The 26208-nt window shown below is 49.8% G+C and overlaps 1 protein-coding gene across 3 annotated transcripts in view; it reads left to right on the plus strand.

Annotated features, from left to right (window-relative positions):
• The window catches only part of Sspn (sarcospan), a 56377-nt gene that overhangs the window by 16245 nt on the left and 13924 nt on the right, over positions 1-26208 (plus strand). Inside the window, exon 1 of one of the 3 annotated variants that reach the window (XM_021653400.2) lies at positions 8979-9404. The exons of 1 other annotated variant lie outside the window; for it this stretch is intronic. In XM_021653400.2, the coding sequence (XP_021509075.1) occupies positions 9207-9404 (198 nt within the window). In that variant the 5' untranslated portion in view covers positions 8979-9206. One more of the 3 variants, XM_021653402.2, reaches the window with a different exon arrangement.

The following is a 26208-nucleotide window of genomic DNA, read 5'->3' on the forward strand; positions in this document are numbered from 1 at the left end:
AACTGATCACCCGATGGAAACCTGTAAACTAAATCCAGAGCCTTGGCCTCTGCTGCCGGGGCAGCTATGAGAGGGTCGCTCGGGGCTACCGGACCCAAAATGCAGACACATGAAGCCAAAGCTGCCAGTCACCTTCAACACACTTGCCTTGGGGGGCGCGCCCCTGGCACAGAGTGTCTGCTGCTCAGAGAACTTGTAAAATTAGTTTTCAAGAGTTGCCGTTAAGTGCTAACAGCCCCAATACTTCTTTCTCTGTTTTTTAAGTAGAATTTTTTTACTTTAAAACAAAGTTAATGTAGGCGAGTAAACACTACATTGTATACATACGTATCGACTCTGTTTGTCACATGCATGTGTACGCAGGCATGCCGGTGCCTGCAGAGGCCAGAGAGGGTGTCAGGTCCCTGGGACTGGAGCGAGCGGTGGGCCACCTCTGTTGCCAGGAACCAAATGCTGGTCCTCGGCAAGAGCGGAAAGTGCTCCTAAGCCCGAGCTGCATCCCAGCCCCTTATTTCAGTGTCTGCAGAGAGGTGATGGCTGGGGGTTTGGCAGGAGACCCTCGAGTGCTGGTGTACAGCCAGCACCGACATTTGCCAGTGCCACGCCATGCGCAAGTGCAATGATGATCATTCCTTCATTCGGTCAGTCACGCATTCCAGCAGTCAGTCATCGGTCGGCAGCCATGAGCCTTCCGGAGAACTTGGGGTAAGAGCATCCAGACACTGGGGATGAAGTGAGCTCTCTCCCTACAGCTCTGTTCTAGGTTAACAGTCACTATTTAAAACTATAAAAGTCACATTCTAGGCGTACCGTAGAATTAAGTAACAATGCTAATTATCTTGGTAGCTCTTAAATGATCACTCCTTAAAGTTCCTGAGTTGAAATTCTCAAGGCGTTTGAATAACTGCCACCCTACCGAGTAAAGATATAACTTAAAACATGGACAGAGCTGAAGACTCACCATTCCAGAAGCGTTCGTTCAGAGTAAGGCTTGGCTATGTTCCTCCCTTCCTTCTGTTCCTCTCTGCCCCTACCTTCCCTCCTCTCCCTCCCTTGTCTATCCCTTCCTCCCTATCCCTACCTTCCCTCCTTCTGTTGTTTTACATGCTTTCTATGGAGATGTGAACAAATATATGCTCATTGCACATAAGGAACCAGTGACAGCCAAAGTCATAAAAGCCCAGCTGGTCAGCCAGGGAATTCGTCGGGACCTCATACAGGAGCATGGGGTCACTTACAGCAGCAGAAATGTCTCAGAGACCAACTACCTCACCAAAGCCCACCGTGTAGGTGACAGAAAGTTGGAAACCAGAAGCTCACCGCACATCTCCTTTTGCAGAGGGTTCAGGCCTTCCCGGAGTCCGAGTATCTCTCAGATCTCTCTGCTTGTCTACATGAGGGGTGGGGGTGGGGGTGGGGGTGGGGGTGGGGTGGGGTGTACGTGAATTTGGCTTGTTTCAGTGACCTCCAGTAGCCTTTCAGTTGTTTCATCCTGAAGCTTTGGTGAGCTTCCCTGCAGGGTGAAATGTCGCACCTACGAGGAGATTGCTACCCATCACCTTCATGTCCGTCCTTCCTTCCATTCTTCCTTCCACCCTTCCTTTCTCCCTTCTTCCCATTCTCACTCCCGTCTTTTATCTTCTTTGTGACCCAGGATGGAATTATCAGTGGAAATATCATTTTCTTAGAAAGTACAGATGACATTTCAGTCTCCTTCCTGAATCACCGGGGAAGGCTCTCAGTCACAGACTAGGTGATAGAGGAGCGCTGAAGCCGGGGATCTGAGTCTGAGCTCAGTGCCCTCGCTGTACCAAAGAATTCTACCTTAGTGTCACTAGGTACTACCCTCTCCTCATGAAAACCACGCACTTGGCAGCCCGGCCCTCCCTGTCCTGTCATGTATGCCTTGCACAGCTCCCGTGCCCACCCACACATGTCACACGCAGGGTCATGAGGCCGGGTACCTCTATCAGCTGATGGGAGCCCCTTCAGGGCCACTGCCAGCCCTCTCGGGAGTGTGAGAACACACAGGAGGAAGGCTGGCGACCAGCTGACGACCAAGAAGGAGCCGTAAAAGCCACAGGGTTTAGAACTGGAGTGTGCCTTTGCCTTTAGGGGGTTAAAACTGTGCGGGGCTTCTTGTGTCCTGGGCAGGACTTAGCAGACTTGGTCACCAGGCACAAATGCATGCCCGCTAACAGCAGTGCTGGTTACCATACAGAACCTGGAATCCCAAATTGCCAATGCCATGGGGAGGCAGTGGTACAAGGCTGTCGCCGAGGGATGCTCAGAGGGCTCCAGCGTCAGGCACAGTTGATTTCAGAAATCTGGCCTCTCCCTGACCCATCATTCTCTGTTAGTGCTTCTCCTGCTTCCCATTGACCAGTCACAGTGACTGGAAGAGATGCCCTCCACTGTGGCATCCCTTGCTCATGTCTAAAGAGGGCCTTCTAATCCCATCCACCTCCAGGACTGGTCCCTCAGACACCCAGTCCTCGAGCCAGGGTCATGGCAGGCACCGCTGAATCCTGGTTTGTCATACTGAGGTTCCTTCTTAGGCCAAGAGTGTTCTTCAAGATGATGCCAAGATGGGGAGGGTCATTGCTTGATGTAAAGAGAGATGATAAGGATTTTGAAGTCTCAAAAACAGTGATACTGCTAACACAGGGTGAATAATATTTTAGGAGGTAAAATGTTTGAGGAATGTGAAATTTCTCCTCTTGGATTTGGCTACATCTGGTTTAATGTTAACACGTTAGTTCTTTTCCACTGTTGTGAAACCATACCTGACAAAAGCAACTTAAGGGGGAAGTTCATTTTGTCTCGTTGTTTGAGGGTGGAGTTCATCGTGGTGGGAACTGTGGTGTGGTCTATCATGGTGGGAACTGTGTGGTTCATCGTGGTGGGAACTGTGGTGTGGTCTATCGTGGTGGGAACTGTGGTGTGGTCTATCATGGTGGAACTGTGTGGTCTATCATGGTGGGAACTGTGTGGTCCATCATGGTGGGAACTGTGGTGTGGTCTATCATGGTGGGAACTGTGGTGTGATCTATCATGGTGGGAACTGTGGTGTGGTCTATCATGGTGGGAACTGTGTGGTCCATCATGGTGGGAACTGTGGTGTGGTCTATCATGGTGGGAACTGTGTGGTCCATCATGGTGGGAACTGTGGTGTGGTCTATCATGGTGGAAACTATGGTGTGGTCTATCATGGTGGGAACTGTGGTGTGGTCTATCATGGTGGAACAGTGTGGTCTATCATGGTGGGAACTGTGTGGTCCATCATGGTGGGAACTGTGGTGTGGTCTATCATGGTGGGAACTGTGTGGTCCATCATGGTGGGAACTGTGGTGTGGTCCATCATGGTGGGAACTGTGTGGTCCATCATGGTGGGAACTGTGGTGTGGTCTATCATGGTGGAAACTGTGGTGTGGTCTATCATGGTGGGAACTGTGTGGTCCATCATGGTGGGAACTGTGGTGTGGTCCATCATGGTGGGAACTGTGGTGTGGTCTATCATGGTGGGAACTGTGGTGTGGTCTATCATGGTGGGAACTGTGTGGTCCATCATGGTGGGAACTGTGGTGTGGTCCATCATGGTGGGAAGTGGGAACTGTGGTGTGGTCTATCATAGTGGGAACTGTGTGGTCCATCATGGTGGGAACTGTGGTGTGGTCTATCATGGTGGGAACTGTGTGGTCCATCATGGTGGGAACTGTGGTGTGGTCTATCATGGTGGGAACTGTGTGGTCCATCATGGTGGGAACTGTGGTATGGTCTATCATGGTGGGAACTGTGGTGTGGTCTATCATGGTGGGAACTGTGGTGTGGTCTATCATGGTGGGAACTGTGTGGTCCATCATGGTGGGAACTGTGGTGTGGTCTATCATGGTGGAACTGTGTGGTCTATCATGGTGGGAACTGTGTGGTCCATCATGGTGGGAACTGTGGTGTGGTCTATCATGGTGGGAACTGTGGTGTGGTCTATCATGGTGGGAACTCTGGTCTATCATGGTGGGAACTGTGTGGTCTATCATGGTGGGAACTGTGGTGTGGTCTATCATGGTGGGAACTGTGTGGTCCATCATGGTGGGAACTGTGGCGTGGTCTATCATGGTGGGAACTGTGGCGTGGTCTATCATGGTGGGAACTGTGGTGTGGTCTATCATGGTGGGAACTGTGGTGTGGTCTATCATGGTGGGAACTGTGTGGTCTATCATGGTGGGAACTGTGGTGTGATCTATCATTGTGGGAACTGTGTGGTCTATCATGGTGGGAACTGTGGTGTGATCTATCATGGTGGGAACTGTGTGGTCTATCATGGTGGGAACTGTGGTGTGGTCTATCATGGTGGGAACTGTGTGGTCCATCATGGTGGGAACTGTGGTGTGGTCTATCATGGTGGAACTGTGGTGTGGTCTATCCTGGAGGCAGGACTGTGGGGCGGCTGGTCACGTTGTATCCAGTCAGGAAGAGAGGGAGCGCTGGTGCTCAGCCGCTGCTTCTTTTTATCCCGTCTGAGCCCCCAGTTCAGCGAGTGGCACCATTCGCATTTGGATCCTCCTACCCAGTTAACCCCCACAGTCATACCCAAAGCTGAATATCCTAGGGGAGGCTAGAGCTAGTCAGATTGACAATGATTAGCTATCAGTGTTAGATGAACACGCCTCTTTTGTTATTTGTTTGGTATTAGGTAGGGTTTCACAGCCCACACTGGCCAGGAACTTACTGTGTAGCTGGGGCTGTCCTTGAACTCCTTGTTCTCATGCCTCCATCTCCCAAATTCTAGAGTTACAGGCGAGTGCCACCAACAAAAATGTTTTGAAGTGCCAGGTATAAATAACTCCCACAGAATACTTTGCAATCTTTGTGGAAATCATATATGGAGAACCCTTCCTATTTTGATGTAACCTCCACAAAGCACACTGAAGGATGAGGAAAAAGCAGAGATGGCGTAAAGATGCCAGCTAATGACTGATCGCTTACGACGGATCGATTATTGATACTAGGATGTGCTTCAACAGCACTTACACTACGAGCCAGTCTTCTGAGGCAAACATTGTCCGTCCTCACATCTCACTGCAAGGGAAGCAGAAACAAGGGGCTCTCACGGCTGACGCTGTGCACTCCAGGCTCAGGTGGAGAGTGACTGGAGCAGACACCCAAGACTGAAGTCTGCTTTTCACATGCGTGTGTGTCTGCTAAGACAACCTTACATGCATGGGCACCTGGACATACAAATGAGAAAATACTCCATAGCTTGGCCTGCTGGTAAGCCTGTGGGGCATTTTCTTGGTTAAATGATTGATGTGGGTGGGGCAGCTCACTGGGGTTAGTGGCATCCCGGGCTTCTGCTTCAGTTCCTGCCTTGAGTTCCTGCCTTGACTGCCCTAGTGACCTGAAAGTTGAAACATGAGAACAACTCTCTCCTTGGCAAGTTGCTTTGGGCCATGGGGTCTTACCATACCAGTAGAAACCCAACGGCAGCACATGCTGTCAATAAGCGCTTGGCTTCTCTGCACAGTCCTCCAGACGCCCTTAAATCCTAGGCTTGAAGTGGAACCCATCTGCTCCGGTCTCTGGAGAAGCCGGGAATTGGGGTCCGTGCGGCCAGGCCCAGCTGGGAGCTGTGCAGGCAATATAAACCGGTGACTGCTTAGAGGTGGGCTGCTGGCTCGGCGTGATTTCTGTTAGAGTCACGTGGAAAACCAAGCTTTGCGTGCTGTCTGCTGGGCTGTCCTTGTCACTGGGAACCCTGTTCTGTTTTCATACCAGCTCTCGCCTGTGCTTCCGGAATCCCTCTCGGTTCTATGACCGCAGCCCCGATGGTGGCCTTCCTGGGTTGCACTGAGACTGATGAGTGTGGCACTGCTTGGGCCATCCTGAGCGGGAGGTGAATGTCTGCTCTGGGTGCTGCCACTAACTTCCTGACTTTAGCCTAAGGGCCGCATTCTTCTCACTGGTGTAGAGAACCCTCTAAGGCAAAGGCGGAGTCTCGTTAAGTGAGAACCTTCTGTGCACACAGCAGTGGTTAGTGTGCGACTCTGAGGGTACAGCAGGAAGTCAGACTCAGACATCTCAACCCGTAATAAGTAATTGTTTTATTGCCTATTGATTTCTCTTAACATCTTGGCTACGTAACTTCCTTTTGAATGAAGTGTCCAAACATTAAAATAACCATACAAAAGAAAGTGTAACATCCCCCAAGGAAATGGGACTGTTTCCGAGTGGCTTCAGGCTGTAATTTGTCCAAATGCTGCTCCCTGGAGGTGTGTAAAACTGTGCATACCAGGTTTATTTATCTCTTCTGGGCCTCCTGGCAGGGACCAGATCTGTAGATGCCTGTCCTAGCACGCCGCAGGTGCCAAAAGTAGCCCTTAAATGCTGCCTGGGTTCAACTGTCATCTCTGTATAGAGTGGTCAGCACCCTTAGACGCAACCGAAGTGCGCAGACTCGCAGACTTGCTGGGGCCCTCATGGGCGTTGTTATAATAGCCTTCAAACACAGTGGTGCACACCTGCAAGCTAGCACTTGGGAGGTGGAGGCAGGAGGATTCAAGGTCCATCTGCCTGCAAGCTGCATGGTGTCTTTGTGTTTAAGAGCTGAATAGTATTCCACAGTGTAAATGTATCCACAGTTTCTTTATCCATTCTTCGGTTGAGGAACATCTAGGTTGTTTCCAGTCTCTAGCTGTTACAAATAAAGCTGCTGTGAACACAGTTGAGCAAGCGTCTTTGTGGTAAGGTGGAGCATCTTTTGGATATATGCCCAGGAGTTGTATAGCTGGGTCTTGAGGTAAATCTTTTCCCAATTTTCTGAGGAAGCGCCAGATTGATTTCCAAAGTGGTTGTACAAGTTTACATTCCCACCAGCAATGGAGGAGGATTCCCCTTTCTCCACATCCTTTCCAGCATGTGCTGTCACTTGAATGTTTTATGTTAGCCATTCCTATGGGAATTAGATGAAATCTCAGAGTCCTTTTGATTTGCATTTCCCTGATGACTAAGGATGTTGAGCATTTCCTTAAGTGCTTCTCAGCCATTCCTCTGTTGAGATTCCTCTGTTGAGAATTCTCTGCTTACCTCTGTTCCCCATTTTTAATTGGGTTATTTGGTTTGTTGGTGTTTAACTTCTAGAGTTCTTTATATATTTTGGATATTAGCCCTCTGTCAGGTATAGAGTTGGTGAAGATGTTTTCCCATTCTATAGGCTGCTGTTTTGCAGGCAAATGGTGGGAACTAGAAAAGATCATCCTGAGGTAACCCAGACCCAGAAAGATACACATGGTATACACTCACTTATAAAGTACAGGATAACCATGCTACAATCCACAGACCCAAAGAAGCCAAGGAGGGCCCAAGGGAGGATGCTTGAATCTCATTCAGAAGGGGAAATAAAATAGACTTGTGAAGTAGATGGAGGGAGGGAACTGGGTGGGAGAGGGGTGGGGAGGGGATTGGGGGTAGGGATCGGTTGAGGGGAGAATGGGAGGGTTGGGAGAGGGAGGAAGGGGAGAGAGAAAGGAAATCAGTGTTGGGGGACCATCTCTGAAACAGAGGAGGCTCCTGGGACTCTGTGGGGGTGACCCTAGCTGAGACTCCTAGCAGTGGGGGATATGGAGCCTGAAGCCACCACCTCCTATAACAAGGTAGCACTTCCTGTGGAGGGAGCACACCCACAAAACCTTCAACCCAAAATGCGTCATGTCAACTAAAAGTGCAAGGATAAAGAGGGAGCAGAGGTTAAGGAAACAGCAAGCCAGTGGCCCAACTCGAGACCCATGGGCCCATGGGAGAGAGCCGACCCCTGACACGGTTCGGTTCATGAAATTCTGCCACACGTACAGACAGGAGCCTGGCATGACTGTCCTCTGAGAGGCTTCAACCAGCAGCTGATGGAAAGAAACAGATGCAGAGACCCACAGCCAAACAACAGGCAGAGCTGGGGGAGTCTTGTGGAAGGGCGGGAGGAAGGACTGAGGGAGCTGGAGGGGTCAAGGACACCACAAGAAGACCCACAGAGCCAACTAACCTGGGCCCATGGGGGCTCACAGAGACTAAACCACCAACCAAAGAGCATGCATGGGCTGGACTGACACCTTACACATATGTAGCAGATGTGCAGCTTGGTCACATGTGGATCCCCTAACAATGGGAGCCTGGGCTGTCTCTGACTCTGTTGCCTGCCTTTGGACCCCTTTCCCCTAGCTGGGCTGCCTTGTCTGGCCCCGGTGGCAGAGAATGAGCTTAGGCCTGCTGTTACTTGAGGTGCCAGGGTGGGTTGGTACCCCTTGGGGGCCTCCCCCTCTCTGAGAAGAGGGGACAGGAGGAAGGGGTGTGAGGGTGGGACTGGAAGGAGAGGAGGGAGAGGGTTGGGATCAGGTTGTAAAGTGGTGAGAGGAAGGAAGGAAGGAAGGAAGGAAGGAGAGAAAAAAGTTAGTAAAATAAAATCTTTTTTAAAAATTCAAGCCAGGAGGGGTGTACAGTTAGCCCAACCTCTTACCAACGATTCATTGTTAAATTTTGATTATTTAGTAATTATTATTATCGTGTGCAGCTGTGTATGATGTGAGCGTCAGATGTGCAGAGGCCAGGGATTCAACTTTGAGTTCTTTTTCCACTGTGGGTTCTGGGGATCAAAGTCGGTCTGCAGCTGGCCTGCCAATCGTCCAACTGGCCAGGAGCAAGTACCTTGGTAAGAAAAACTGTGTGTGTGTGTGTGTGTTTTCTTTTCTGTTTTCTTAATTTTTTTCACTGCTCCTTTTGTTCTTTCTTCCTTCCTTCCCTTCTTTCTTCCTTTCCTCCCTCCCTCCTTCACTTGTCAGTTGAATTACAGATTTTTTAAAAAGCACAATTTCAAAAACAAAAACAAAACAAAACAAAACAGGCACAATTTAACTTTTGTCGGTGGCTCCACAGCTTTTGGGATCGCCGAGTCTATTTTGTAGTCAGTGATATTTTAATTAAACACAACCGGTTTCAGCGTCGCCTTGCACTGGGTCCTGGAAACCAAAAGCAAAGCAGGCTGCCATTCCCATCACACGGCCCTAGGCTCCAGGTCCCTAAGCGTTGGCAGTTGGCGACCCCCCTCGGGTCCCCCTCGTCGGCTCGTGGCCTGCGAGTGTTTTCCACTTTTGCTCAGCCCAGGCTCAGCAGACCAGGCAGGCCCAGCTCCGCGGCCCAGCGCAGCCACCACCAGCCAGAACATGGGGCGCAAGTCGGGCCCCGGGGCGCCCGAGAGCACGGAGGAGGAGGCGCGGACCTGCTGCGGCTGCCGCTTCCCGCTGCTGCTGGCGCTGCTGCAGCTGGCGCTGGGCATCGCGGTGACCGTGCTGGGCTTCCTCATGGCGAGCATCAGCCCCTCCCTGCTAGTCAGAGACACTCCGTTCTGGGCTGGGATCATCGTAAGCATCGAGTCTGTTCTGCCTAAGCGCCGGCGGGCATGCCAAGCCGCACGGCGGAGTGGAGACTAACCCAGCTGCATGCGCCCCTCCCCAGCTGCGCCCCTCCCCAGCTGCGCCCCTAACTGCTTGGAGGCTGACTGTGGGTACTCTGGGGCTCCCCGCCGCGAGGCTGGACTCGGGATTCCGGCCTTCCTGCCTGGGGCTTCTTGCTCCTCCGAGGGCCCTGTTGTCATCTTGCACAGCCTCAAAGACAACCGCAGGCCCGCCGTGGGTGGCTCCGCCCCCGTCCCAGACCCCAGGCCCCGTGTCTGCATGAGCAGCACAAAGCGAAGCTCATCTTGGGGAAAGCAGGGCAGCAGACCCTGAGCCCGGAGGTGACACACTGGCCTTGTTAAGCTACAGTTCCTTGTAGGGCGCGTGAAATGGCATTCTAAGGCAGGGACTGAGAGTCAACAAGCCGAAGTTTGATTCAGGGTCAGGCGGCCGGAGCTTGCGGCTGCAGCACAGTGCGTTTGGGACAGCCCTAACGTCGGACGCAGCGTCCTGAGTTGCTGTGTCGGTTCTTTAAGGTAGAACAGGCCGGGCTTCCTCAGTGCCCTCCACATCTCGGGCCAGTCCTCAAGGTAGAGCAGCCAGGCTGGCCCCGCCCAAGGTCAGGAGGCAGCCCCGCTGGCTTCTTTGTAGCACACTCTGGCTCGCCATTTTAATGCCAGATTATCTAAAGCCAAACGGCGGGGACTGTCATTCCTTTCTGGACCGGAGGAAGCCAGCTAAGATAAAGTAAATGGCACCCTCGAGCCCAGAACGTAGACGTGGCGGCCGGCACCGCCCTTCCGCCCTCCAGCGCGTCTTACTGGCTGCCCAGAGAAACCCCCAACAGAGTTTCGGATGGGACAGAACTTGAAGACGTCTGATCCATATGCATGGGTGTAGATATTTTTATATTAAGATTATTCAAACTCATAAGTCTTTGCAGAGTGATTTAAAATGTTTAATTTGTGTACTGAGAATTCCCTTGAAATTATCGTGATTGGAGTTTTCTAAGCCAAATGATTTTAAAAATAACCTCTCACTTAGACATACTGGATATTTTAGTCACCTCAGTGGCTGTCAACATAACTCTGGGGGGGAATGTCTGTCCTTGAAGACAAGGCCAGAGGAAAGAGCAAGGAGTGAAACTGGCTTTGAATACCAGCTTTTACTTCAACTCCAAAAAGACCAGTTCCGAAGAAATGAGGCAGATAGGGACAGAACTGTTGTAATGTTTAAGGCGCACAAATCCCGAAGCTCTGTGAGTCAGTCGCTCCTGTGGTGTTTGCTGCTCGAACGGCTTTCTGGGCGTGGCACGGAGGCCGGTCTACACAGCGAGGGCTCTCTTTTTCCCTCGTGTCTTCTTCAGCCTCGTTCCATGACGTTCACCCATAGCATGTGGGCCTGCATGGCTTCTCTTTCAGCGGAGACCCTGGCAGCAGAGCGCGTCCAGCAGAGATGTCCCTAGCCTCCCGAGGGAGGCCAGCCCCGCTCTCTCAGACACAGGGGCCCTGTGCTGGCCTGACCATTCTGAGTGTGGGTGGTCTCTTCCAAGCCGCCCGGGAGGGAGAGACAGGAGGCAGGCGGGGACGGCAGGTGTGTAAACACCGCACCTGGGGTTCAGTCCTGGCTCAAACAGTGTTTGCCCAATAACTGTGGGCAGGTTACTTAATGCCTCAGGTTTTCAGTTTGGGGAGCCTTGGGGGTTTGTGTGTGTGTCTGTCTGTCTGTTAGTGTATGCATGCTTACGTACTTGGGGCAGTTAGAGCAACATTGTCGTGTCTTCTCAATCATGTCTCCACTTTTTTTTTTTTTTTTTTTTTTTTGAGACAGTGTCTCTCATTGACCCCAAAACGTACCACTTGGGCTAGCCTGGCTGTCCTCGGAGCCCCCAGGATGTCTCGTCTCTGCTCACGCGGGGGTGGGGTCACGGATGCTTGCGCCACCCCTGTCTTTTTACTCGGGTGCAGGGATCAGGCCTCAGTCCCATACACCTGTGCATCAGAGCGGCTCACCCCGAGCCGTCCGCCAGCCCCGGTTTCTCGTCCTTTGTCGATAAGACAAGAAGTCCCGGCCCTTGGGTTCATCTTGAAGAACCAACATCTTAAAATGTGCGAAGCCCTGGGCTCAGAGCCAGCCCATCGCTGGCGAAGCCCTGGGCTCAGAGCCAGCCCATCGCTGGCGGCTGCTGCTCTGCTTCTTGCTTTAGTGGAGCAGGCACTGCTGGTGCTGTTCTTCAGGGCTGGAGAACCCTGGTTCCGCTCCAGGGTGGCAGAGCAGTCCTTGAGAGGCTGTGTGTCACGGATCAGCTTGAGCCCCGAAGGAGACACCACTTTGGCCACCTCACCAGTCTGTGCCTAGCCACGTCCCCATTCCTCAGCCTCAGCAACAGGACATTGGCCCAGTACATTCTGAATCTCTGTGGAGGTTGACGATGAGGAAGGATTCTCCCAGGGGTCATTTCCCTCTTGGATGAGGAGTGATTCTAGTCTGGTATGTCCTAGGAGACCCTGAAAAGCTGCCCTGCAGAAGGCTTGCTAGCAAAGCCCACAGAGCCACGCCCATTCTGGAATGCAGGCTGAGGCCCCCACACTGTCTGCATGTACTGACTGCCTTTGTTGATCTGCCTCTGGCTTGAGAGTCGGCTGCCTGTTAACCTGAGGTTTGGGTGCTGGCATTTCCTTGGGACAATCTGGATTTCTGGCTAAATCTACACAGGTGACCTCCTTTTGACCAGCGCTGTGTGCTTTGCTCAGTGACCTTGTGCATACAGACTGAAAAGGCCCTGGGTGATTTTTGCTCACAGATTTCAGTCTGGTGGAATTGTAGGAAGCCAAGTAGGTATCTCCTGTCTCTCCTCTGCAGTGATTATCTGTAACTGTTGACTCCACTCACACCCAATCAGGCTGACTGGTCCCTTCAGTGACCGGAGGTTTCTGGATAGGACAGGAAAAGGCTGGATGGGGACCATGATACAGGCTCAGAGTCCTCTGTAGATGGCAGAGATTGTAAATCGCCAATGGGACTAGGAAGAGAAACCATCTCTCTGAGGACGAATGTGGCTGCTGCTGGCAAAGCACCTGGGAAAGAGAAGTTCGTGCTGAGGCTTTCTTTTCCCAGGTAGTGTTTGAACCAGATCATCATTCTAGATTTTAATTTCCTGTTTGACAGGGTCTCCTGGCCTTGAACTCCCAACCCTCTTGCCTCCATGTCCCACATGCCCAAGCCATTTCCTCAGTTCTCCTCCTGCAGTGAAGGGAACCCAGGACTAGGGATTCACTGAATGGAGTTAGACACCTTGGGCTTATTTTTCTCTGTTTAACATTTGTTAGGGGTGTCTGCAGGAGTCTAAAATGACATTCTCACAGCTGGGGGAGATTGCCAGCTGCTGATAAATGGAGCCCTTATCGCATCTGACAGTAATGAATACTGCCCATTAGAAAAGAAACCTACCCCAGTGATTCTGCCCATTTACCGCGCAGAGTGCCCTGGCAGAGATTTATTTCCGTTGGCCTCTCTGCCCTGAAGCCACTTCAGAGCCCCTTCTTGCTTCTCAGCTCCCGGCAGGGTGCTGTGACGTTCTTGTACCTAGGACCCAGCTGCCTGTATTCGCCAGTTAGACCAGGCTGGCGGACCGTACCCGATCTGAGTTAGACCAGGCTGGCGGACTTACCCGATCTGAGTGCTGGACTGCGGGTGGCTGCCGCGTGCTGCCTCCTGCTGTGTTCTTTTGCTTTCATACCTTGCCTCTTCATCCCCCATGTCCTGCTCACTGGAACCCAAACTCTGGGATTTGCGGCATGTGGATCATGTCAGAGAGTTTAAGGCAAGGGCTTAAAAAAAGGGAACCATATTCCCTGTATTCAGCACCAGTCATGACATTCATCGTATGAATCTGAACTGATCAAAATTCCTGTCTGGCATTTCAAGAACAATGCCAGGCCTGGTGGTACATGCCAGTAATCCTAGCACTCGGGAGGCTGAGGCAGGGAGATTGCAAGTTACAGGCAGACCACACAACTTTGTCTTAAAACATGCACACACAGAGAGAAGGAATTTCCATATTTCACTCAGATTTCAATATTTCACTCAAATTTCTCTGAGGGATTAGGAAGACAGGAGGGTTCAGAAGTTTCAAATCTGCTTGAAGACCACACAAGGGAAGAGAGTTTGCTGGTTATCTTAAGAGAGAAGAGTAGGCACCAGGGGCCTTGTGAGAGTTTACTGTGAAATTTACAAGTAGACCTGGAGCACATAGCAAGCCGGCTGAGGTGTTATTACTTATGATTCATAACTAGAGGACGCTAGATGCATGCTGTGGCTGAGGGGATCCACCACGGCCAGGAAGAAAAACTGGGAGAGTGGAAGGTTCGGCTGAGGTTCCATAGACCTTTCATCAAGTCAGAGAGCTAACGGTACTGTCAGTTTCCACATGAGAGTTGTGACATTTAAAAAATTATATCTGGAATAATATTTTTAGAAACACACTGCATGATAATTCTTTTTTTTTCATTTTGGGGATTTAATATGTGTTCCCAAACCCAATACAGCACCTCAAGTACCACTGGGAAATAATTTTTATTACATGACTGTCACAGGGTTGATAGAACCGAGGAATAATAACTACAGAGCTGATTCAATCCCTGCGGAGCACGTAGAATAGAAACTAGTGAGAAACTAGCTTGACAGCCATGTGAGGTTCTCACATCAAATACACAAGTTAATTTTAATGAGTATATGAAAATAGCATGGATTACTTGAGAATTCTGGGAGTAGAAGAGTGAGGTTAGGACTGCACAAAGTCATAAGATATTTGGAATTATGTGGGGAAAGTTTTGCCTCCGCATCTAGCTTCACATTAGCCCAGAAAAGTGAGAGACAGCTGAGGATGCTTCCTTCAATAGTGAGGAAATGGTAGGTTCTGGCATATTTTTAAAATCCTTTCCTGTGGCAACGTTCTGTTCAGAACCCTTACCAGAAGGTCAGTCATTGGAAACGTCTGGATTATTTGAGTTTTGATGTTTTTGAAAGGGTAATTCTAGTGCATAGACTTTTTGGGTGGTCAAAATAAAAGAGAAGCAATGTGTTATTTACCCCCTACCGACTGGGGTGCTGTGTGTCCCCCTAACAATACGTCACACCCACAAAAGATGGCTAGCGTAGAGTCTGTGAGCCATCTTGCTAGCCATCTTTTGTGGGTCTCCCATATCCCAGTTTAGCCCTGGATTTCTGATCCTCCTGCTTCCACCTCCCCAGTTCTGGAATTACAAGTCTGTGTCACTACCGCTGACGAGAGCTGCACTTTTGCTCAGTGACGTACAAGTGTGTTTCTTGTCTGATTGCTGAAGGCCTTCGGGTTTCCTAGAACAGCCAGTGAAAAGTCTCAGCTGTGAGAGTGACTATGCAGTGTATACCGTGTGTGTGTGTGGAGGGGGTCCGGGCAGCTTGAGCTCATGCCTGAGGAAAACGTTCGAAAGAGCTTGCTTTTTTTTTTTTTTTTTAAACACTATTACATCATTTATCCCATTACTGTTCTTCCTCTAATTGCTCCTACGATCCTATGACCCCTCATATCCTGGGCCTCTTTTTCTCTTGTTGCTGTTGTTACACAGATGTATATGTTTTACATGTATGTGCACAAATGTAGACATACAACATGTCTGTTGGTGTTGTCCTTGTTGGGGTCTTGGTTAGGAAGCCATATTGTTGAGGTATCGCGGGTGTCGCTCTCCTGTCGTCCACGCTATGTTGCTGCAGATTCCTGACCCTTACAATCCTTTCAGATGTCCCCTGAGCCTTGGCTGCAGGGACTGTGCTGTGGGGGCAGCTATCCGCCGGAGCTGAGCCCCCAGGATAGCCGTTTTCTGCCTCTTGACTAGTTGTGGTTTTCTGTGGTGGTCTCTGCGGGGCAAGAAGCCTCTTGGTGAGAGGTGGGAGCTACCGTAAGGCTAGCACTGAGCATGAAGCTGGGCTGTGTTGCTTTGGCCACCTGGTGGTCGTGGGGTGTGGGAGACGTCACCTTCGCTGCAGTGACCGAGCACTTCTGTCACACAGATCCCACTAGTGCAAGTAGTTGTGAGGGTAAGCGTAGGATTTCTCCGCTGCGTCAGCTCTCACAAGCCCGTGTGCAGGGTTGGGGGCGGGAGCGTCTGTGGCAGTGGCTGCAGTCAATTCTTGCCGCCCTTCCGTGCTCCAGGGAGGACCATGCTGTTAAAATATCACCAGCTGACACCTTGGCTTCTGAAGTGAGTGTGCTCAGTCGAGTGGAGCTTTGGGAAGATGCTCAGTGAGCCGCTGGGGGAGCCTGCGTCCTCGTGAGGGAGTCCGGTCATATTTGGTGTGATGGTTCATGTTGGCAGTTTGACAGGATCTGTGATCATATGCCTGGCTGTTGGCAAACTTTTAAAATCTATTTATTTACGTTCCTTATACTCTTTCTCCCTTCTCCTCCCCAATCCCTTCCAGCACCCCAACACCAGTTGGCGAGAAAGAAGGTTCGTGGGAAAGGGGACGCAGTTTTCCTTAGCTGCTTCCTGCTGGTTAGGGTCATCATCCAGTTCCTTGGGGCCAGTCCAATCTTCTTTCCAGATCTCCAACTTCTTGTCTCTCTGCATCAGCAGCAACAGGAGCTGCAGGGGGGAAGCAGCAGGAGTCTTGTTCTTTCTTGGATCTCCACGCTTTCTGGGCTCTGGCGTTTCTTCTTTCTCCAGAGTCCTGAGATTTAAACTGTCTGCAGCTGGCAGAGAGCGCCTCTCTGAGCCCACCTCTCAGAGCCCATATGAGGCAAGCAGTCTGCTGATGTGGACCATCCGAATCAGTCCCACATCCCACACCTGGGACCAAAACAAAGACACGTTTACATATCATAACTTAAAGGGTCCACAGCGCCTGGGGGGGTTGTCCTGATTGCCATAATGGGGGTGGGGAGCCTGGCCCCCTGGGATCGGCACCTTCCCCGGGCAGGAACCCACTGTACAGCACTGAGAAAGCTAGCTGAGCACCAGCATATGGCTCTTCCCTCTGCTTCTTGGCAATAGATGCCATGTGACACCCCCTCAAGCTCCTGTTGCTGTAGTGTCCCTGTCACAAGAGACTGCAATCTGGAACTATGAGCCAAAATAAACCCTTTCTCCTATGTTGCTTTGGTCAGGGGGATTTTATCACAGCAAAGGAAATAAACTAAATCCTTGGTATTCAAGAACTCAAGAGAATTCGCCCCTCAGCTTGTCTTTATAATTTGCAGCTCTTGTTTGAAGTTTTTTGACGTAAATACTGAAGATTCCATTGATATTTTGATTTATGGAGTGTGTTATGAATCCCAAGTGTGTCCCCATGCTAGACCTCATCATCTCACAGCCTCACATCCAGGTGTACTTCCTGGATATCGTCCTACTTAGGTATGGGTTCAAGGACATCTTGTGGGGTTCTGTTTGTCCATCATGCACACCCCAACCAGACTTTGACTCTCCTTTGCCAAGCCATGTGCAATCCTGAGCCGTCTCAGAGAGAGAGGTGGGAAGGTAGCTTGTAGCTGCCTTGCTCAAGGCTGTTGAGGGCAGTCAGCCCCAGCTCTGTTCCCAAACCGTGGCCGGCAGGGAGCACAGCCACTGCTGAGGTTCTCGAACCTTCCTGTGTCTCCTCTGGCTGTGTGTACATGTGTGTGCACCGCCAGAAGCTCACACTGAGTGCCTTGTCTCCTTACAGTGAGACAAGGCCTCTCACAGAGCCTGGACTCACCAAACAGGCCAGCCTGACCAGCCAGCGGGGTCCAACGACCGTGTCCCCTGACTTCCCGGGTCTGGGATTGGGACTCCTGGCCTTGCTTGGATTTGCCTTGTTGGTTCTCATGCGTCCAGGGCCAGTGACTTGCATACTGAGCCGCCTCCGCAGCCTTCTCCTGACGGTCCGCCAGTGTTGATGCTCACCGGGTAACACTGCAGAACCACAGCTCCTTCCTCGCGGCCGCTGACAGGAGTACTCCCACGCTGTCTTTCTCGGAGGTGGCAAAAGGCTGTCAGGTGACTTATGACGGGAAATACAGGCTCCGTTGTGGTGCTGTGGAGCAGAGCCCTGGTGTCTGGGCTGCCCTCCTTCCGAGGGAGGCTGTGAGAGCCCTGAGGAGACCCTCTCCACTCCGAGAGCAGTCATTGTCACACTGCCATTACCACCCCCTCTAGGTTAAGCTGTTATCAAGGCCCTCCTGAGGGGACAGAACAGGGGAATTGCTGATGCATCAGCCGCTCTGATAACGAAGGGAGAATGTCACCCCTGGCCCTTCTGTGGTGTCAGGAGGGGGCCCTGGTCGGACCATTAGGCCCAGGCTGTACTTTATCTCTTGTTCGGCTGTCTGTCGTGAAAGCTGAGGTCCCTGTGAGGCAAATTCTGGAGAGAGAGGCGAGGGGGGGAGGGTGGCCAAGGCCTTGAGAAGGGTGCTGAATGTGTCAAGATGAACAATTCAAGAGCATAAAGGAAAACTTCCCTCTGCAGGAAAGGCTGCTTCCCGCGCCTCAGGAGGGCGCGTCCTGTTCTGCTGCTGCCTCTCCTCTGGCCTGATTCTGAAACAGGGGTCTAAACAATCCTGAAAAGGTATCTTATTGGATGTTTATCGAGGGCTGGTGGTCTTTGTTGGTGGCTCTGAGACCAGCTATAATTTTAAAAGTGAACATGGGGTGACCAAATTGATTGTGTCCCAGAACCCTCAGTAAATAGTTCTCCCTCGGTCACCAAATGCGGTGCGTCACAGATTTTTCCACGTCCAGACCTCCCCGAAGCCTCGCTCCCCTTCTCTCTGTCTTACACAGGCCTCACAAAAAGCCCTGTGTCTGGCTAGCCCTGTGTGGGGAGCGGCATGCAGGACTGACTGCGGGCTGCTGGGGACACTGACCTCCTCACACTGGAAGATTCCCCAACACAAGCCTAGGCTAACAGTGCTACTGTTATACTTTTAAAGTGTTGTCATTCAGAGAAGCCGCTTGATAATGTTTTAAAGATCCAACAAGATAGCTCCTATCACTTTGCTCCATATGCCATATGCTGTGTTGTTTCGAGATTTTCTGTCAAGTGTGCTACTCTCACGTCAGAGCCCGGAGTGTCAAGCTACCCCTTCCCCTTCACCTGTTCCTCTCCCTTTTCCTCCCCTCCCCCTCCCCCTGTTCTTCTGTCTCCCCCTTCCCTCTCCCTGTTCCTCTGCCTTCCCTTCTTTCTTTCCATCCTCATCCTCCTTCTTCCTCCTTTTTCTCTGAGATGGAGTCTCATTGGCTTGGAGCTCAGCAAATTTTAGGCTGGCCTACCAACAAGCCTTAGGGATCCACCCATCCCCAGACCTCTGTGCTGAAATCCTAAGCAAGTACCATTGCATCTGGCTCTTTTCTTGTGGGTTAGGGGAGGAACTGAACTTAGGTCCTCATGCTTACAGGTAAAATGTTTTGTTTTTACCTGTAAAATGTTTTTACCAGCCCTATTGTTAGGAATTCTTAATGATTTTGGTTTAGTTTTTAGAGTGTGTACATGTGTACCTGGACATAAATACAAGTGCTGGTCTTTACTGATAAATCAATTCCCTGTGTGTTTAATTTTGGTTTGCCAGTTCATCTTTTAAGAGGCGTTATGTGATAACTTAGTGGGGTCTGTGTGCCTGTGTCTTCCGGGTACTTTGGTTTTACCCAGTTTTCCAATGGTCTTAGCTCACTCACCATGAAGATTCAAGCAAAGTCAAAAAGCTGTGACTTCATGATGAGCTTCTGATTCTGTCACCCAGCTCTGACAATTATCAGCTCATGGTTCCTCTTGTTTGCTCTGTTCTTATAATCCACTGTACCCCCCGCAGCCGTCTTGAAGTAACCCCAGTCTTGCTGTCATTCTACTCATAAATGTTTTGATATTTAAGTCAAATGGTAAAGATTGTAAATTAATCAAATTCTAATGTCACACATAAACAAATTTCTTAATAGGAACTAATCAGTATTCAAACATCCATAATTAATTTGTGACTATTTCTTTACATGTCGTTAAAGATCAAGATCTAATTGTAATTAGTTCATATGATTTTTATATCTCCCCAACTAAAAGATTTGCCCTTTGTTCCCCATACCCCATAGTTTCTTTATTGAAACCGCCATGTGTTAATCAAGATCATTTTCATGTCCATCTTTCCAGGATCAGGCAAATAGTTTAAAAGCCCTCATCCCAGCTCATACCTCATTGGCTGAGACACGGCCATCCCGAAGCCACCCAGGGCTGCAGGACAACCGCTCTAGCACATGTGGGACTCTTGCTTCCTTGGTTCCATCTTCATGTCTGTGAAGATGTTCAGCCCTGACTGGGCCTGTGTAACTGTTAAAGCCGGGAGAAGCCACACCCTCCCCCACTGTTCGGCTCCCCTCAGGACCTTTGCCCTTGTCAACTCCTTTAATTCCCTTTCTAGTTAATACAGTGGTATTTGCTACATTTAATGCAGCATTTTAAACTGCTTTATAAGGAGTTTTCATATAATTTAGTTCTTGCTATTATACAAAATAAAACATTTTGATGCTTTTAAAATCTTTTTTTTTTTTTGGATTGACTTTTAATTTTCTTAACCTTTCAGAGTCACAGTTTTCTATAAAGGAATATAATACTAGGAACTGGAAAGATGGCTCAGTGGTTAAGAGCACTGGTTGCTCTTCTAGAGGACCGGGTTCAATTCCCAGCACCCACATGACAGTTCACAACTGTCTGTGACTCCAATTCCAGGGTACCTGACACCTTCACACAGACATACATGGAGGCCAAACACTAGTGTACATAAAATAAAAAATACAATCTTAATAAAAAATTTTAAAAAATCATACCAGGAATATAATACTTTTTTAAATTTTTACTTACTGCATTTTTGGAAGCAAATGAAAGTCAGGCTACTTTTTGTTTTGTTTTGTTTTGTTTTGTTTTTTTCAAGTAGGGGACTTACTTGAACATGGCTATTTATTCTCATAAAGAGTAAATGAATTTGGCTGGAGTTTAGACAACGGAGAGGCTCTGCCTCCCACCCCCTCCCTGCCCCCTCCCCTGGCAGATAAGGAAAGCCAAAGGTCCAGTTTCTGTCCTCTAGTATTAAGCTCAGGTTTTTATTCATCACCTACTTTGTTGCTTCAAGATTCTGTTGCCTGTGTTTACTCAGTCTTCTTGAGACGTACTGGGAAAATTTGTCACTAGTCCCTGTGAAGTGTGAACCTTCCCCCGAGCGCGCAAGTCTGTATTACGCTGTGCAAAGACACCATGAGCGAGGACATCTGTTTGGAGGCTTCTGCCACAACTCAGACGCTGGGATAAATGTGGGTTTCCCAGGAGTCGGCGAAGCACCCAGCCGGGGAGGCGGTTGGCAGAGAGTGATGAGTCACTCCAAACGGTTTTCAGACAAGGCTGTGAAGCATCTCTGCCGGGCTACTGAGCGATGGCACGGTTCCTGTGTGTCTTCCTGCAGAAATCGTCCTTTGGCAGGAGCAGCAAGGAAAACACGCAGTATCCATAGGATGTAGGCAGCTCCACTGCCCTGACCCAGCCAGTTTGCACACTTCTGCCCATCTTTGTCAGTTCTGTAGGCATCTCTGTGCTCTGTAGAAGTCCGCACCGCTCAGTGCTGGGAAGCAGGGCCGAGAACACAGCCTCCTTCCAACTCTGTGCTTGTGTAACAGGTCTGGCCAAACACATCAGCGCACGCTCCAAAGCCCCATAGGTGGAAAACACTAGAGAAAAAACAGTTGTGCTTATCGGAAGTGTCAAGTCATGATGGAGCCCTTTGCATTGAATAGACAGAAGGTGGTCAGGCTGGCTGGCCCTGGTTCTAACGGGTCTCCTGGGGCTCGTCCCTCATTCCCAGCCAAAGAGAGCTTTGATCACAGCAAGAATAGGTGAATCCTTTTTGTGTCACTGCTGTGGGCAATAGTGCTCTAAGGATCACTAGGGTTAAAAAAAAGAGATCTCAAAAACATTGTTTTCACATTTTATTTGGCATAAAGAGATATATAGTTAACAAATCCATGGGTGGGCTGGGTGGGCTGGGTGGGCTTTTGTATTTTAAGGAAATTGCTCTGTTATTAATCTTGGTTTAATTTCAATGTCTTTACACACTGATTGTGAAGTGTGTGCAGTTATTGCAATCCAGACACACGCTTCTCGAATAGAAACTCTTCAGGCAAAAGGACAAGAACTAAGAGCAAAATGGGAGACGGGTTGAAGGTTTGTCACTCTGGCTGTCGCCAGGCAGGACTCTAAACCCTTCCAGGACACACTCTCATGCATTATTTATCATCTGCACTGGCCTTCTAGTGAGCAGTTTTGACCTATAGCTCTAATGTTTGCTTCTTGTAAACGTAATAAAGATACCTGGTGTGTGCACACACCCGCGGTCCCAGCGTTGGGAGAGCAGCAAGAGGGCCGGGAGTTCAAGGCCAGCCTCCGCCACTCAGAGAGCTCCCTGCTGGCCTGTGCTTCCGGAAACCTTGTTCTCTTTATGAAGTGAACATTACAGATCCCCCCCCCCAGCTGTCCTGAAAGGTGTGGAAGTGAAAAGCTGAAGCCGCCGGCCCGTCAGCCGGAACTGCAGGGTTGGTGAGCAGTCAGAATGTGCTCTGCTCCGCCTTCCTGCTGACACCTGTGCTCCAGAGCGTTTTAAACAGAAAGCGAAGGTGAGGAGGGGAGTGGGCAGTGCTCCGGGGCTGCGGTGTCTGAAGGCAGGTGACAGGCACTGCCCGCCTCCAGTCACATGAAAGCGAGGTGCACCTCGGCCGCAGTTGCTGGCTGCACAGCCCTCGCCCTGCGGAGCTTTGTGTGGGGCAGGAAAGACGCTGCTATTCTGAGCCTGACCTGTGAACCCAAGACCTTCTTTGCAAGATTATACTTAAAGTCCCAAGTCTGATGCCTGTGCCTGAAGCTCCCCATCGCTTCCTGTTCAGGTCAACCACGAGCCTTGGGATGGTTTTCAGTCTTTCTGTTTGCACCTATCACGTCTGTGCAGCAAGTCTGGCTGCAACTACAGTGTTTTCAAAGACAAAAAGAAGAATACTAATTTTGCATCTGGTATGGCCAGAAACTCTTTTCCACTGAACAGCTTTTCTTTTTCCAGCATTTATAAATGCTTGCCTCTATAAAATTATCACAGGGTAATCGGAGACACGCAGAGTGCCCTGTGGTCACTAAGATTGGTATCTCCTGGGCATTTGGTAATGAATAGGCTTATGGCAGCAACAGAGCGAAGCAGAAAAAGAAGTTTTCTATCGCCCAGATATTTGCCAGCTGTTCGTGCCGGCACTACTGGAGAGGTGTGTGACGGGTGGCTCGTGCAGGAGTGGGCCAGGCCGCTGCATGAATGGGCTCATTTATGTGCTTGACGGCCTTGCGTGTGTCGGGTGTTACGCTCAGGCCTTTCACGTTAACTCCTTCGGCAGTGCAGGAAGCAGGCACCGCCGACGTCCTAGACACGCTGGAAATCCCAGACCCAGTGCTGAGGCTCTGCCGTGAGCTGGGCAGCTGCCCGTCTTACTCTGAAGCCGTGGGCAGTTAGGTTTTGTTTTCTGTTCCTTCGGCCTGTGCGTGGCACACACGTAGCTGTGAGGTCTCGGGCAATGTGTGGTGGATCTGTGCTGCTGAAGGAAGGGAGCTAGAGAGGCTCGCGTGAGAAGCAACTCCACGTTCCCCAATGCGTGTGTGTGCTCAGGCCGGAGCCCAGGCCGTGCAAGCGAAGCACTGGACTTGCTGAGAATGACCAGTTCTTGTGTTTCCAGGCAAAAGTACCGTCAACAAAAAGGTATTGCCTTTTTCCTGTCACTCTGTCCTGTGTGTCAGAGAAGGGTGTGGAGGTGTTGGTGGTCTGTAGTTCTCGGCCACTGCAAGCCCCTTTCTCGTTCAAGGACACCTGTCTACTCAAGGCCATCGAGGCAAGGATTTGGGTCTGGACGCCTCACGGTGGCGTCACAGGCCTCCAAGAGTCCATGGTACACCGCAGGAGCACAGTGAATGTTCGTTCAAAGCAGAGTGAGATTGTGTCTAAGCTGTGACAGGGAGCTTTCATTTACATACATTATTCATTTTCAGCTCGGATTTCAGAGTAGTTACTGGCAGAGGCTGAGGCCATGTGAGAGGGAAAATGGAGTAATCCGTGCCACGGTTCCAGGCACATTACTTAAAGGTCTTTAAAACAGTGTGTAAGTTAGCAAGTATTACCTTCTCCCCTGATTGCTGGGTAAGTGAGTCTCCCCGGCTGAGCTGAACCCCCAGTGCTACACGTGACTCAGCCGTTCTCAGGAGAGCAGGGACTGGCAGGCTCTGCAGAGCTCTGTGCCCCTGGCTGCCGGCATTCCTCCCGGGAGACCCTGTGCCCTGTGGTGGCTCAGACAGGCGGTGTGGTCTGCTCTTGCTTTTGGTGATGGTGGCCTACCAGCCTTTCCCACTGGGGTGTCTGTTCCTTGTCTGTAAAGCACAACTAGTAACGGTGACTTCCTAGGATGCTCGTGAGTGTGCGCTAGGAGACAGATGCGGCACACACTCGTGAGCTCACCACTGAGGAAGCAGAGGCGGGAGGATGGGGAGTGAGCTAGGGGCCAGCCCAGATTGTGTGCAACTGTCTGGAGAGCAGGAGCAACAACAAAACAAACAAAAGGAATGGGGTAAACTGCACAGCGAGCTTACTGAAGATCTGAAAATTGATCCTGTTAGCACAATGTTAAATCATCCAGACGCGGGCTTTTCCTGCGTGGATATCAAGAGCGTGTCCAGTGGGCACTTTCACGGACACTAAGGGGAAGATGCAGTACTTGTAGCCAGCAGTGTCGGCTTTGAGCCTGGCTGCGCTGTCTGTACACTGGGGCCCTTTAATAGACTCTGAACTTGGTCTCTGACAGCCATGGTAATGACAGTATCAGTAATCACTTGCTGATGATTTATCAGCGATCCGTGGTGCCCTCACTGTCTGAAGGACTGCCCAGGTGCCTTCTTTACATTCCTGTTAGCCATTGATTAACCAGTACAACAAAGCGTCCTCGCTTCCTTTGGCAGAGGGGGGAGCTGAGAAGGCAGAGGCTCTGCTGAAGCCAGGCACGGTGGTGCCTGCCCGCAGCCAGAACTCAGGAGGAAAGACAGGAAGGTCCAACCTCAAAGCTAGTCTCAGCCTTACGGCGACTTGCAAGCCTGCATTTCACAAGGTTCTGTCTCAGGTGGAGACGGGGAGACTTGTATCTAAGATACTTTGGGAGTAAAGAGGTGGGATAAAAATTCATGCACTTTTCCCACCTTGCAGTTAGTTCTAGCTGCGTGAACACTTTCATACTCGGTTTTCAACTGAGTCAAGCAATCAGCTTCCATGTGTTAAAGGAACTCTGACCTGGTGTTTCTTGGTTTTGACTCTTATTTTTCCTTTTTGTGTGTGTAATCCAATTGTGGAAGACATCTTTCTGCACCTTATGATTTTGCTTTTCCTAAATCTCTAGTGAAAAGTGATACTATGATGACAAATACGGAGGGTGCCCTTCACACTTCCGTTGTACTTAAATTCTATTCAATTAACCTCAAAATCTTTAACAAATAGTACATAGTTTAAAAAAATACAGCTGTTTCATGACTGTTACATTATGAAGTGGATAAAGGATCTGGCTAATAATTGGAAGGGAGCATGGTATTGGCTGCTTTTTTCATGAGGGGCATAAACCGCCCCGTTCTTCAGTGTTTCCATGTTGTATGAACTACCCACCTATTACCCACTGAGCAGATATACAGGCTACCTAATCAACTGTCCTTGTGCTATGGCGCTTATATCCAAATAGCTATTTTATTTACTAATAGTCTTGGCATAGTAAAGTATTCATACTGATAATTTTATTACAGTATATTGTTGTAAGTTAAATTTTGTGATTAATATGATGCCATGCTTTGGTGTGCATATGTGTATCATGATATATTTCTCATGCATATACAGATAGATAGATAGATACATAGACAGATAGATACATAGATACATAGATAGATAGATAGGTAGATACATAGACAGATAGATACATAGATACATAGATAGATAGATAGATACATAGACAGATAGATACATAGATACATAGATACATAGATAGATAGATAGATAGATACATAGATAGATAGATACATAGATAGATAGATAGATAGATAGATAGATAGATAGATAGATAGATAGATAGAATGAATCTGCTGTCTTAAGCATCTAATGGGGTCCTTGTACCATGTCTCTCATAGATAAAGTGTGTAGTGGGCTTTCTCTTTGGCTCTCTCCTGTGCCCCTTTGCACTGAGTTTCTGTGCTGATTGCAGGAATTTTAAAAGGTTGGGACAGTTTAGTTTCAAATGTGGTAAGGAAGCAACCTCACTGGGTAAGCAGATGCTTCCAGCAGACAGAAGATGTGGTGGGAGCAGAGTGTGGGAAGGAAGCCTGGATGTTTCACAGAAGCTGGCAGGGTGCTGCTCTTGCGGTACAGGGTGCTGCTCTTGCTCAGCAGCCTCCCTTGGGTGCTGTGAAATCTGCTGTGGTAGAATTTACTCCATGGAAATGAACGAATGTGGCAAGCAGCCCTGAGCCATTGTTGAGCGTTTGGTGTCACACCCCTGAAGATGTGGTCCAGTTTTGGATTACTTTTGCTTTGGTTTGGTGTGGGTGATTCCCGTCCGTGTATCAGGAGGACGTGTCTCACACACACTGGTAGTTAAGAGCTGTTCCCTGAGGTTGTGGTTAGGTGGTGATGAAGACAGGGTGTTCTGTACCCAGTTCTAAGGATTCTTGCATT

This window comes from Meriones unguiculatus, chromosome 5 (assembly GCF_030254825.1).
Source record: "Meriones unguiculatus strain TT.TT164.6M chromosome 5, Bangor_MerUng_6.1, whole genome shotgun sequence".
In the NCBI taxonomy this organism is placed as follows: domain Eukaryota; kingdom Metazoa; phylum Chordata; class Mammalia; order Rodentia; family Muridae; genus Meriones; species Meriones unguiculatus.